The 15419-nt window shown below is 40.0% G+C and overlaps 1 protein-coding gene across 1 annotated transcript; it reads right to left on the bottom strand.

Moving 5' to 3' along the window:
- Positions 1-8021: 8021 nt before the first annotated feature.
- On the bottom strand, positions 8022-9175 carry LOC120028758 (claudin-4-like). Its single transcript, XM_038973992.1, has one exon. The coding sequence runs from the start codon at positions 9070-9072 to the stop codon at positions 8446-8448; it is 627 nt and encodes a 208-aa protein (XP_038829920.1). The 5' UTR covers positions 9073-9175; the 3' UTR covers positions 8022-8445.
- Positions 9176-15419: the final 6244 nt, after the last annotated feature.

Here is a 15419-nt window from a genome sequence, read left to right on the forward strand (position 1 = left end):
GCAGCCTGGTCTCATAGACTAAACGTAACATAGTAAATGTAAATCCAAGACACTGATATTAGTATGATATGTTACGTTTGGTATGGTTACATAAGACAGATGGTTACTTAAAGCAAAAACAAAAGTAGGGTAAGTGGACTTATAACGCAAACGTCTAGCAACCCTAAGGTTGCGAGTTCGAATCACATCACAGACAACTTTAGCATTTTACTTTGCAACTACTTAGCATATTAGCTATCCTTCCCCTAACCCTTTTAGCTATCCTTAACCCTTTAACCTAACTCCTAAACTTAACCCTAAACCCTAGCTTAACTAATGTTAGCCACCTAGCTAGAATTCGAAACATATCATACATTTTAAAAATTCATTACATATACATGGACAGCTGTTATATTTCACTCATATTTCACTCATATCACTCATGGAATAAAAACTATTTGAAATGTAAAAACTTTGAAATTAAATCAATCCACTCTCATAGCATCTAAATCAATAAAATAATAAATGATGGTTGAGTTTATGAAAAGACTGGAGTGAGTTGAGTTGGTTCACACTAAGCTGTGAGAAAGCAGTATTATGTTCCCATGCTATCAGATCTGTCGATCAGGGAGAGAGAGGGGTTCGAGTTATGCCGTTCTCATGCAGAAAATGTTGAAAGAGCTTAAAATGACATCCCTTCCTTTAGTGATTTTTCTAATTTGTCTCACCAGTAAATTATCTTAGCCTTAGGTGCTTTGTTATTGTGTTAAGATAAAGTATAATATCTAAATCATTGATTGTAACGTTATATTCAGTAGAGTTAAAGAGACAGTTCATTAATATTCAGTAAGATTGAATGATCAAATGATCCTAATATTCCGCCCAGTATCAACTTTAGCATACTTGTTTCACTCTGAATGACTGTTTCACGGTTTGTTCTCTTTCTATTCAAAGAAACCTGCATTATAGTGCAACACCTCAGTCATCTCCCTCCATCAAATACACTGATGACACACTACTGCTGTCTAGTGGTATATACTTATGCCCTCTCTCAGCATAGTTCTATTATGACAAATGATGAAGGAACTGTCTGCCACCCACATGACAAAAACTATGACAAATCTAACAATGCCACCTACCATTGTAAACATCCCGTGATATTTATCTAATAGGAACATTGATGGGAAAAGCTACTCAGTCACGGAAATTAATACATTTCATTTGTATCTCATTTTATTTAGTAAAGTCAAACTCATGTCAAGTTAACGAGATATATCACATCTCAATGTTGTGACTGAGTGACTGAATCACTGACCTTCCATTGCAGGCTCACTGTTGCATAATCAATTATTGAAATTCACTAGTAAAACTATTCTGGTTTATTAAATTTTCAATGTATTTTTAGCAGCGAAGTGAGAAGCAAAACAAAGCATGTCAGAACAATATCTAAATGTGTGGTAACTGGGAGTGGCTAGAGGAGAAATGTGTATACAGCACATACTGTAGCAAGTCTATATCCATACAGTGGAGTGTATTCACGGATTCCAAGGGAAGACAGGTGTTTTTTTTTTTTTAACTAAACAAATAATTGTGTCTGTGTTTCATAATTTTCCTTCAATTCGCAAGAGGCTGAATGTATCTCACAGGAGAAAGCATACGAACGAGAGAAACAGTGCCCCTATCTCTCTACGTGTAGGCCATTTATATATCTGATGCTGTCTGGTCTAAACAAGTATGACATTGTTGCCGCCCATTGAATTGAAGGCAAGCGAAGCCAGCGAGCCCCTATCAAATCCCATTGAGAGCATACGTCATTGACAGAAAAACATGAATTGATGCATCTTGTTGTTTTGTTCTCCGGTGGCTAGCTTGCAAACTAGCTAAAATTTAACCTTTCCTAAATTAGCTATGGTTGGAGATGGGGATTTGGACTTGTGGTTTTACTTAATTCTCCATACTGGCCAATGATTATAATGGCGAATGATTATAATTCTGATCCAACCATTAATTCATACATTGTTGTCCCCCTGGCCTGAGATGGAAGTTCAATATGTAGCTAGATGTAGAAGGCTAATGTTAACTAGCTAACATTGCTCATGAATGGAAATTAGCAAGCATTTTAGCCAAGCATTTTAGCCTAAGATATTTGCCAGGTAGCCTAATATAACATTTTACATTTTAGTCATTTAGCAGACGCTCTTATCCAGAGCGACTTACAGTAGAGTGCATACATTTTTATTACATTTTACATACTGAGACAAGGATATCCCTACCGGCCAAACCCTCCCTAACCCGGACGACGCTATGCCAATTGTGCGTCGCCCCACGGACCTCCCGGTTGCGACAGAGCCTGGGCGCGAACCCAGCCCAGCCTGGGCGCGAACCCAGAGACTCTGGTGGCGCAACTAGCACTGCGATGTAGTGCCCTAGACCACTGCGCCACCCGGGAGGCCCAAAAAATACAAGTGTGTACTGTATGACAGAAAGCGTGTAGCCTATGATTGTACCTGTCGACCATGCCATGGCAAAGCGGTTTGTATGCACCTGTGGGGTCTAGATTAACCGCACTTGATAACAATTGTCTGGTGCTGTGCGGATTGGCCCGTTGATGTGATAGACGAATCAGTAGGTCTGACTGAAACCTAATGTAATAGGCCTAACAATGACAATAGGCTACAGATGTTTTAGAGGCAGCATTTACACAGGCAGCCCATTTCTGATCTTTTTTCACAAATTGGTATGTTGGTCAATCTGATCAGCTCTGAAAATATCTGATGTGAAAAGATCTGATGTGATTGGGCAATTAGTGAAAAAAATATCAGAATTGGGCTGCCTGTGTAAATCGCTTACTGTTTTATTGCCAAGTCAACTTGCATCTCTGATTGTTATCGAGCATCTCACAAGTCATTCTAAATAGGTCAAGGTTTACCCACCAAGCAGAGCAGAGCATATAGTGGTGTATGTACTGGTACTGGCTCAAATGTTTTACCTCAACAGAGAGATAATTCTCCTCACTAAAACTCCAGTCAAAGTACACATTTTAGGGATTAATTGTTGCACTTTCATAAATAAATGGATAATACAGACGGATTATATTGTACTGTTTATTTACAATGATCATACAATTGTTTTAAATCACATGAACGATGTTAAAACAGTGCCAAAATGGAGACATAACTCCATTGATATATTCCTAACCTAATGGATTTCAGTTTACATCGATGGATATAAACAGGGTACTTTAGTGGTTGAGAAAACAGGTGTTTAAAAAACAACAATATTACACTTATAAAATAACTCACAACATTATTACTTTTAACTCAACAAACCCATTCAAGTTCTTTGTGATTACAACACTCACTGTTTTCGCTATAAGAACTGTCAGACAAGTCCTTTGAGCACAGTGTCCTACTTTAAATTGAATTGAATTAAGTGGATCTTTAACATTGCACTGACATGAACAACATCTCAGACATTATGGCACACATGCAGTTAACATAAATATATGGAAATGTCTGCTCTACTCAAAATTACAACCAACTAATTACAGCATTATCACAAAACTGGAAGAGGCAAGTGGAAGGGGGAGGAAGTAAGGAACATGTCTGTCGGCCCTGCATTATAGACCAAAATTGGTTAAAGAAAATTGTGATGAACAAAAAAGTATACCAGTTTCATTTAAGCTGTGCCATATGGATTGGAAATAGTAGGCACGTGGCTTATGAACTGATACACAAAACTATGCTGGATTCAAAACTTTGAGTTTTTCTATTTAAATTATTATACAAAAGTCTTGCAACCAATAGAATGTTATATATATTTGGGATACAACCATCCCAGCTGTGCAGATTTTGTTTGCGAAGAGACAGAATCATTAGATCATTTGTCTTGGTACTGTCCATATGTAGTTTTTGGTCGCAGGTTCAGGGATGGCTGAAGAATTGCAACATTTACCTGGAGCAAACTCTGCAAATACCACTGCTGGGTGATTTAAAAAAAAGTCATAGTCAATTGATCAATAGTATAATAATACTCTTAGCTTCATGATTATCTTTCATTTACAATATGCAGAGTCTATGAGAATATAAAGGTTCAGAACTTTTGTGAAACATCACAGCACAGTTGAAAAATATATGGCAAATACAAATCAAAACTGGATGGTGTTCAGAGATAGATGGGAGGTGTTGAGTAGAGCTGAAGGATGAGACTAAAAACAAACAAAAGATAACTATTGTAAAATATACTGTGTCTGTGAAATATATATAGTATGTATAAGCTGGAAGTGGGAGCTTAGGTGTTGTTGTCCATTAGTATACTACAATTAGGGGAGGGCTGGTAGGGTTAGGGGAAAATAATAAAGGAAAATATATAAAAATATATGTATATTTTATATACAGTACCAGTCAAAAGTTTGGACTTTACTCATTCAAGGGTTTTTCTACATTGTAGAATTATAGTGAAGACATCAAACCTATATGGAATCATGTAGTAAACAATTTTTTTAAACAAATCAAAATATATTTTATATTTGAGATTCTTCAAAGTAGCCAGCCACCCTTTGCCTTGATGACAGCTTTGCACACTCTTGGCATTATCTCAACCAGCTTCGTGAGGTAGTCACCTGGAATGCATTTCAGTTAACAGGTGTGCCTTGTTAAAAGTTAATTTGTGGAATTTCTTTCCTTCTTAATATGTTTAAGCCAATCAGTTGTGTTGTGACAAGGTATGGGGTGGTATACAGAAGATAGCCCTATTTGGTAAAAGACCAAGTCCATATTATGGCAAGAACAGCTCAAATAAGCAAAGAGAAACTACAGTCCATCATTACTTTAACATGATTGCAAAAGGGTTTTCTAATGACCAATTAGCCTTTTAAAATGATAAACTTGGATTAGCTAACACAACGTGCCATTGGAACACAGGAGTGATGGTTGCTGATAATGGGCCTCTGTACGCCTATGTAGATATTCCATAAAAAATCTGCAGTTTCCAGCTACAATAGTAATTTACAACATTAACAATGTTACTGTATTTCTGATCAATTTGATCAGAAAGAATTTGCTTTTCTTCCAAAAACAAGGACTTTTCTAAGTTCTTGGCATTCTCTCAACCAGCTTCACCAAGAATGCTTTTCCAACAGTCTTGAAAGAGTTCAAACACATGCTGAGCACTTGTTGGCTGCTTTTCCTTCACTCTGCAGTCCAACTCATCCCAAACCATCTCAATTGGGTTGAGGTCGGGTGATTGTGGAGGCCAGGTCATCTGATGCAGCACTCCATCACTCTCCTTCTTGGTCAAATAGACCTTACACAGCCTGGAGGTGTGTTGGGTCATTGTCCTGTTGAAAACAAATTATAGTACCACTAAGCGCAAACCAGATGGGATGGCGTATCGCTGCAGAATGCTGTGGTAGACATGCTGGTTAAGTGTACCTTGAATTCTAAATAAATCACCAATAGTGTCACCAGTAAAGCACCGCCACACCATCACACCTCCTCCTCCATGCTTCACGGTGGGAAACACACATGCGGAGATCAACCGTTTACCTACTCTGCGTCTCACAAAGACAGTTGGAACAGTTGGAACCAAAAATCAAAAATTTGGACTCATCAGACCAAAAGACAGATTTCCACTGGCCATTGCTCGTCTTTCTTGGCCTAAGCAAGTATCTTCTATGAAGCATTTATTTGGGCTGGAATTTCTGAGGCTGGTAACTCTAATGAACTTATCCTCTGCAGCAGAGGTAACTCTGGGTCTTCCTACCCTGTGGCGGTCCTCATGGGAGCCAGTTTCATCACAGCGCTTGATGTTTTTTGTGACTGCACTTGAAGAAACTTTTAATGTTATTGAAATGTTCCATATTGACTGACCTTCATGTCTTAACACAGCTGAAAACTGTTGTTCTGATTAAATAAGCAATAAAACTGGCCTTCTTCAGACTAGTTGAGTATCTTGGAGCATCAGCATTTGTGGGTTCAATTACAGGCTCAAAATGGCCAGAAACAAATAACTTTCTTCTGAAACTCCTCAGTCTGTTCTTGTTCTGAGAAATGAAGGCTATTCCATGCGAGAAATTGCCAAGAAAGTGAAGATCTCGTACAACGCTGTGTACTACACCCTTCACAGAACAGCGCAAACTGTCTCTAACCAGAATAGAAAGAGGAGTGGGAGGTCTAGTTTGAGAAACAGACGCCTCACAAGTCCTCAACTGTCAGCTTCATTAAATAGTACCCGCAAAACGCCAGTCTCAACGTCAACAGTGAAGAGGCAACTCCGGGATGCTGGCCTTCTAGGCAGAGTTGCAAAGAAAAAGCCGTATCTCAGACTGGCCAATAAAAATAAAAGATTAAGATGGGCAAAAGAACACAGACACTGGACAGAGGAACTCTGCCTAGAAGGCCAGCATCCCGGAATCGCCTCTTCACTGTTGACGTTGAGATCCCTCCTCTGCTGTGCAGTTGGTGCATTTCCCTCCAGCGATCGACAGGCAGATGCCGACGATACCGGGCAGGATGGAGATGATGATCATGGCTCTGGCGGCCTGGAGGTCCTGGGGTAGTGCCAGAATGGAGTCGTAGACCTTACACTGCATCTGGCCCGTGCTCTGCACCACACAGGTCATCCACATTCCCTCCCAGATGGTTTGTGCTGTGACAATGTTGGCTCCGATGAAGGCTGTGACCTTCCACATAGGCAGGGCACACACGATGATGACTGTCAAACAGCCGATCAACAACATGACAATTCCCATGATCTGGATCCCCTGGGAAACCATCTTGACTAAATAGTTCCTCACACACACACTGTCAACTGATTGTTCCTGACCTCACACACTCCAACCTGAGTCTCACACACGCAAACCTGAGTATCACACACTCCAACCTGAGTACGGACAGATCCCGAGGAGTCCAGCTATTCCCAAAGTGTTCAAAGATGGTTCACACAAAAGAGACCAGTATTTTTAGAGTTGTGTTGTAGAAGGTAGATTTTGTAATGTGTTAAAAACAGATATGATGCAGGTATGTGTTACTAAAATTCCCTGCTCTGCTCCCATTTGCTGAGAGATGTTTATACACAAACAGACAGAAGCCCAATAACCTCTAGCAGTGCTGACCTAAGAGAAAAGAGCAGCTTCACGGTCATATGGCCACTTGACGCAGAAACAAAACAGCTATTCCTTCTGACTCACTACTATGGGACTGATATCAAAGAATGACTTGGAAACTGACTATGGAGTTTTAACAAGAAGGCTGTGAAGAAAGAGTTGGGTTATTAGGAAATGTGTTATTTGGAGGTGTTTAAAACTATCGTTTTTTTATGACTGCACACTGATGTACACTTCTATCAGGACACACAATGTTTTCACTGAGACTGCCAAAATACAAAATTAAGTGGGGTGTAGTTAGCAGCGATGGGGACCATGTAACAGAATGTTGTTTTTACTTCTTATGAGAATGTTCTATGTTTCTATTCCTATAGGGGGAGTCATTGGACAATGAAGGATTCTCAGGTAACAGTCCCATTCCAAAGGCAAAGCATTTCTCAACCTCAGGTCTTATCTAGCCATCAATACGTTTTTTTTCTTCCCCTTATGTTAAATGTACCAATTTTGGTGCGTGTTATCAAACTAGGTTACTGTAGGAAATGTTAGGCCTACATTTCAGCATGGCTAGAGGGTATATATGGTATATATTTAAAAGAGAATAGAGATGTTTACTCTTAAGGTGAAATTGTCTACTAAATAGTAGTCTAATCTATCTACTCTGTGATTTCTCAATGAAATAGTCTGTTTGACGGTTGGTGTGGGGTGTGGCTGAAGAGCTAAGAATAAGCATGACCATGCTGAGGGATAGAGATTCATTCATTTGATATATGATCAAAGGTTGTTGCTCATGTACAGTCAAAGAAAACATGAGACAGTGCATTTGAAGTTGAATAAAAATATTTATTTACAGTATTATCACCATTGAAATTCACATTTTCTGAATCACACACACATTTAAAAAATATATTTAGTCAAAATGATGAATGAAATGTACACTTTCAATGCAAACGTTAGGGGAAACCCATTCAGATCATTTTGAAATATTTTATACATGTTTTCAAATAATAGCTTTGGCTAGTTCCCATTCATTCTATGTATTGTGAATATACGTCAGAAGGAGTATTAGCTGACATTGTCCATCCACTCCCTTTTCTGGGTGCGTTGCATGCCATCATGTCATTTCTTACTTATACAAGTGCCAATGTCTGGAAGTCTGTCTTTAATGAAATACATTGGAATGTTTTCATTTAGCAGTGGAACCAAGCTGTGATATCATACAAACATGATCGAACAATCACAAAATCACAATGTGAGACAGTAAGGATCACACTGCACAGCACCTGTATAAATATACATAGTCTCGCTCTGTCTTTAATAATCTCTCTTGCTTTTCTTTCTCTCTCTGACGTTTCTCCCACTCCTCAAACATAGTCCTTGGGTGCTGTGGACCTGGCAGCTGAGTACTTAGTGGGGTAATTGTCCTCTTTAGGGGGACAGTTGGCACAGAGGAACCCTCCTCCCATGATCATAAGGGCCGCGGCCCCCCATCCAATGTAGAGCGCAGCCCCCAGCTCCATCTTCTGAGAGCTGGTCAGCATGGGGTTGTAAAAGTCCCTGATGATGGTGTTGGCCGACCAGCAGACGGGGATGAGACACAGGACGCCAGCGATGATGAAGACTACACCCGAGCCCACGCCTATTCTGGATTTGGCCCTCTCATCTTCCACGCAGTTGGTGCACTTTCCCCCGGCCACGGCGAGCAGGATGCCCACCAGGCCCATCATGATAGAGATGATGATGAGAGCACGAGCGGCCTGGAGGTCCTGGGGTAGTGCCAGCATGGAGTCGTATACCTTACACTGCATCTGACCTGTACTCTGGACCACACAGTTCATCCAGATGCCTTGCCAAGTGGTTTGGGCTGTGATTATGTTCTCGCCGATGAAGGCTGTGACCTTCCATTGAGGAAGAGCACAGACCACGATGGCCCCGATCCAGCCAATGATGCCCAGGGCTGTGCCCAACATCTGAAACCCAGCAGATACCATCTTTTCTTCTTCTTTAAGTCCTGGAGGAGTCGATGAAGGAAATCTGCCGAAAATGAGCGTCTTCTTAGAAATCAGTTGCTTGGTATGTCTTGCTTGAAAAATATCCAAGTGTCAATGTTTAAGCCATAGTGGCAGCAGGTGCTTTTATACACCTGACTTGGGAGGGGCTTGGCACACAAACGCTCCCACACACCTTTGACATGACTTGCCGCTTCTCCCTCAAGGCATGTGTCGTAACTCTGTTTTTGTCTTCTCTTGTCAATTAAATGGTACAAGTGGAACAGTCTCATTGTGACTCACCATTGTTCAAATAGTTTTAGCCAAACTAAAGAGGAACCGTGTGTGCCAACACCCTTAAAATATCAACTCAGTATCAGGGTTTCAGTATTCTTCTCTCTCTTTTGCCTGTTTCATGCTGCCACTACATTCTGTGGAATGAAACTAATAGAAAAGCATCTGTTCATGTCTGAGAAAATAAGGATTTTCTACTTTTACATCAAACTCAGATATCAAAATTAGAATCTGACATTTACACAATTATATTGAAATGAGTTCCAACCTCTTTCCTCTTAATATGAACAGAGCCCTTTAATTTCTCAAATGAAAGGGTTGGCTCTATATAGAGCCAACACTTTAGATTATAGAGTTTTAACAAAATGTTATTTTACTTTTGCTATCTATTACTTGACATTCACTCTTCACCTTTGACCCCATGGCTAACCTTTGCAGCTCTGGGACTCCCATCAGATCATATTGACTTGAAATAATGCCAGAATACACCAAGATATTCACTTATTTAGTTATGTGAAAAACCAATGTATCATCCTACAGATCCCCTTGAATACATAGGCCTACTGTAACTTATTATTTTCCTGCTTGACTTTACAATCCCTCACATAGAATATGTTAGAAGACTGCAACAACAGCAAATATGTAAGGTGGTCTTTGGTTTCCCAGGCTTGTGACATTATTCTTTTGACAAAGACCTGTTCCCTTTCCAAGAGATAATCTATTTTCCCTTACAGAAACAGTACAACTATTTAAACTAAAGTTTCATTTCATCAGGGGTGTAGGGTTGCAGGACCACAAGGAAACAGCGCTCCTTCACTTTTTTCAATTTGAGAATACACGGAGCTGGTAAAAGTATTTATTGAAAATTATTAAGTTGAATCAATTACTAGCAAGATCACATAATAATGAATTAGTATTTTAAATAACATAACCAAATAGAATAGCATAGCATTGTAGGCCTATAACACCTCCTCATTTGTAGTGAGATTTTAGGATGGTTAGCTGAAGCTGAATAATCGCATTTCTTTTCTCATGCAGCCAAAACTCAACAGTGGATACCACTAGGCAGGATTTAAAGTATGCTTTGATTGAAACAAAATGCAAGAAAGGCTAATTGTTTGTTAACACCCTCTGTTCTAATTCAGTCACAAAACAGTAATTCAAGAAAATGTAAATGCATATTCCCATGAAACTGATTGAGACCTTGCAGATGCAGCTTGGACATTTCACCGGTAAAATGTGAAAAATGATCATTCATGATTGATAGTGATGATGGCCTATTTTGAAATTAGGTAAGGGTAACTTGGTGTTTGAGGGTATAAAAAATACAACTTTTCTTGAGACAATATGCGTGTGGGCATAGGCAAACGTTGCATTTTGAGGATGCATTTTAGCATATTCTATAATAATATTCAATAGGCTACATCTGTCGGTACAAACTTTGATTTAGAAATTATGACGTAATTAAACATTTTGGGGGCGATCCCGCCCCAAAAAAATAGCACTACACCACTGCATTACATTAAAGCTATTTCACAAATTTGAACCTTACAATTGCACATAAATGTACAGTCTGATAAAGACTAACGTATTGAGTCAGTGAACGATTGTCCTGCTACTCTACTCATTTTCAAGAAAGAAAAAGTGAACTCCCCTCCAGCCATGTCTGTTAAAGTATCAATCAACCAACCAATCAATCAAATCTTTCTTTATGTCACCTGAGCAGTCGATAGATTCACAGCTGACAAGTCATTCAGTTCATCCACCATTTTGTAAAGAGCCAAGAGAAAAAAAGAATACTTGAAAGCTGACCTTACAAGGTGATGTCAGTCCTTGGGGGTTGGAGGGCTATAGACTGTCGTTCTTCCATTCGCCTGGAGGACGTGTCTGCTTTGACGGACGAGGAGTTTGACTGGTTAGTTCTGTGGACTGGTCTGTCTTCAACCTGCCACAAACAACACCAAGGTGATCACAGTTGTCGGACTGTAAAGAGAATGGGGGGAGAAAGAGAGAGAGAGATACAGATTGTTTCCATATATGAAAGAGGCCACTGTTAGCGAGCTAAAATTACCTTTAGGAACAATGCCTCTATTTTACCCAGGCAGGTAGCACGTTAAAGATACCCTGGCATGGAGCAACCCAAGGAGATTTAGTACCACACTCAGGTACTACGCATTGAGGAGGAGAGATTGTTTTTGAGCGTATCGCCTTCAAACTGAGATTATACTCCCAGCACTGGGGATCAGATAGGCCTCAGAGGGTCCACTATTTTAGGATCAGGAGTCCTACACCAGATCATGTAGTAAACATGTAGTCAAACACTCAAACATCAGCTGTGCTGCTTCAAACAGCATACATCTGGTTCTATGGTGTAATGTTGATCTCATTCTTGTGGAACTCCTAATAAAGAGGCAGCTGAAACCGAATAGTAGTATTTCCAGAGATTGTTATTGTTGTTCTGGGTGTGACAAGTAAAAGGCTTGTTGAGACACATGCAGTTAAAATAAAGGGCCCACACTACTCCCAGGATCACATGACATTGGTGTAACGATAGTCTTCATTCTCCTCGTCTGAGGAGTAAGAAATGTCAGACCAAGATGCAGCGTGGTGTGTATTCATATTTAATTGAATACTTTTAAGAATGAACAAAAACAATAAACTGACAAAAACAACCAAAGACGCTACAGTCCCGAAAATGTGAACACAGGAACACACAAACAGGAACAATCACCCACAAACCACAATACAAAAACAGGCTACCTAAATATGGTTCCCACTCAGAGACAATGACTAACACCTGCCTCTGATTGAGAACCATATCAGGCCAAACGACAAACCCAACATAGAAACACAAAACATAGATAACCCACCCAACTCACGCCCTGACCATACTAAAACAAAGAAAATACAAAAGAACTATGGTCAGAACGTGACAATTGGTCACAAAGACACAAAAACAACTACTACTCTTGTCTAAACCAGGGTTGTTCAATGTCGGTCCCGGATGGCCAAAACACTTCTGGTTTTCATCCTCTCCTTCTAATAAGAGACTAGTTAAGACCTGGGACACCAGGTGAGAGCAATTAACTACCAAAACAGAACTATTTCGGCCCTCCAGAACCAGAATTTAACAGCCCTGGTCTAAACTGTACCTTTAGTACATTTCAGACCACAGAAAGTGCCAAAAATGTGCTCGAAATTAAACTCATTTTGGCATGTGAAAATAGTTTTTGAGCTAAATTCCAGCTGATTCTACAGTGATGGTGCAGATTAAGTAGAAAATTGCCACTGTGAATGAAACAGTTTGGAACTAATGCTAAGTTATTTCACATTACAGGTAGTTCAATCCACCTGTGAGTAAGTCTTGGGGGGGTTTCAACAGGAACAGAGGGCAGGCTGGGGCCTCATACCTGGGCCTCACACACTCTAACGGATGCTGGCTTTGGATTATAAAAGTACAACCGAGTAAACTGGCTGGGACACAGGCAGCCCAATTCAGATATTTTTTTCCACCAGTTGTTATTTTGACCAATCACATCAGATCTTTTCACATCAGATATTTTTCAGAACTGATCTGATTGGTCAAAAGACCAATTATAAAAAGATCAGACTTCGGCTGCCTGTGTAAACACAACCTATGTGTAGTGCTCATAGAACTATAACTCCTGGGGTTGGATAGTCAAACATCGTTACTGTACCTTTTTGAATGAGTGATTCAGAGATCAAGGCTTCTTTTATATAATACTAGCTGGTATCACCCAACCACACATTTTATAATTCTTAAAAGTGTGAATTAGCTTATATAGAGGCTCAATAGTACTATTTTCAGATATTGTCATTGTTGTGGGTGTGAACTTAAGGTTAGAAGGCATGTTGCACCCCCCTGATGCTACTATGGGAGAAGTTGTATTTGGTATCAGTATAATGGTTGATGAAACTGGAATGTGTGATTTTCTCCTACAAATACGGATATCTGTGTGTGTATCTGTGTGGGTGGTTGGGCAGGAGTTAGGGGTAGGTTGTTGTGTGTGATCTGTGATGTATTATTCTGTGACCAAGAGTCTTGCTCAAGGGGACAGAGTCACAGTTTCAGTGGGTTATCCAAGCATGCAACAAAGATCTCACGTTACCTAGAAACCATTAGAAGCACGGGACATTCAATGACTCATGTGGTTCTAGATTGACAGAGCATAACATGCATCATGACATGTAAATTAAATCAAAGGGGATTCAGGTGTAATAAGAGTTGATATAATACTTTATTTCTTATCAAGAGAATCTTTACCATTCTCAGAAGATTTAGGTGACTATCCTCCAGACACAGTCAACTAATAAGTTCCTTTAAACTCACATGCTGAATGTATCCCCCTGTAATTTCATATTTTTTAATAAGGGATCAATTTAGAGGCAGTGATCACTTTTTTCATTTTTTTTAATGCTGAGAGATGTGCCATAGTGTGTTGTGACATCAGAGACACCAACAGTTACAGCCTGGGTTGTGCAATAGGTAGGGAGTGACAGGGAGAGAGAGGAATTCTGCCTCCAGGGATTTTCTGTTATTTATTTTCTGGAACCTTACCTTAACTGTGAATGTACTAGAGTACAGGAATGTCAGAGAAAAACATTTCTCCCAAAGTTCTCTCTCTGTTTACTTTTGGTTACTTATAGTTTTTCATCTATGTTGTTTCATTATTTCAGATACTAGAAGAAAAAGAGTCACCAAAAAAATGGAAGATTTTCCCTTCCTACACTCCCTACACTCTTCGGCTGTCCCAATAGGACAATCCTTTGAAGAACCCTTTACACAGAGGGCTCTACTTGGAACTCAAAAGAGTTCTACCTGGAACCAAAAAGGATTCTCCTATAAGGACAGCCAAAGAACCCTTTTGGAACCCTTTTTTCCTTCAGTGTACCTTCCACTCTCCCTCCCTCCCCCTCGTAGTTACCTGTTCCCAGAAGGCGAGTCTCTACTTAAGCAATAAAGCCAGAGGAGGTGTGGTACACGGCCTATATACCACGGCTAAGAGCTGTTCTTAAGCACGACTCAACGCAGAGTGCCTGGACACAGCCCTTAGCTGTGGTATATTGGCCATATATCACAAACCCCCTAGGTGCCTTATTGCTATTATAAACTGGTCACCAACGTAATTAGAACAGTAAAAATAAATGTTTTGTCATACACATGGTATACAGTCTGATATACCACGGCTGTCAGCCAATCAGCATTCAGGGCTCGAACCATCCAGTTTATAATTGTTAGTTATTAATGTAAGGCAGGCAGCTGCCTAGTGTGTATAGTGTAGTGTATCTATACATGAGCAGGAGGTAGTGACGAGCTAACCAGGCACCTGTAACCCTGGAAACTGGTCTAACCTGCTCCCGTTCCCATGGCAAGTGAACAACTGGGAAAGTGTTTGTGCTTGTTCCCTTTCCAGGGAGAACTCTTACCAAATACCTGCTTCAAACATGATTTAACCCAGTTTAGGAGTTAATCCATGTTGGTGCAACAGACTGCAACTGAAGGAGACATCATGTGGTGGAGGAAGTTAACTGTTGACTATGAAGGACTGTACTCTAGGATACAAGTTATTTTCTGACCATTTAGGTGCGACTGACCAACACATTTATTTATGTGGAAATTAAATGTTTACTATTGGTATAATTTAGGGAGTCATCATATTTGAAGCAGGTATTTGGTAAGAGTTCTCCCTGGAAAGGGAACAAGCACAAACACTTTCCAGCTGTTCACCTGCCATGGGAACGGGAGCAGGTTAGACCAGTTTCCAGGAGGTGTTCTGTCTGTGGGGAGCCTTCTCTAGGTGTTCCTGGACAAGTTTTTTTGTATTGTAATATGAGTCTAGGATTATAGCCAGTCTCCCTAACGCTACCACAGACTGGTACAAGGCTGCTGCCAATTGTTAGGAAAATAGGCATTTTGCAACAACGAAACTATGCATTTCTGATTCATTTTGAGTTACAAAGCTGCTCACACATATTTTGTTTGCGAATATTATAGTAACTACAGTAACCGGAGCTAATATATACAACATAATTAT

This window comes from Salvelinus namaycush, chromosome 34, assembly GCF_016432855.1.
Source record: "Salvelinus namaycush isolate Seneca chromosome 34, SaNama_1.0, whole genome shotgun sequence".
Taxonomy (NCBI): Eukaryota; Metazoa; Chordata; class Actinopteri; order Salmoniformes; family Salmonidae; genus Salvelinus; species Salvelinus namaycush.

What these genes read in the sequence shown, in the direction of transcription:
- LOC120028758 (XM_038973992.1), bottom strand. Translation starts at nt 9,072, where the DNA reads ATGGTATCTGCTGGGTTTCAGATGTTGGGCACAGCCCTGGGCATCATT.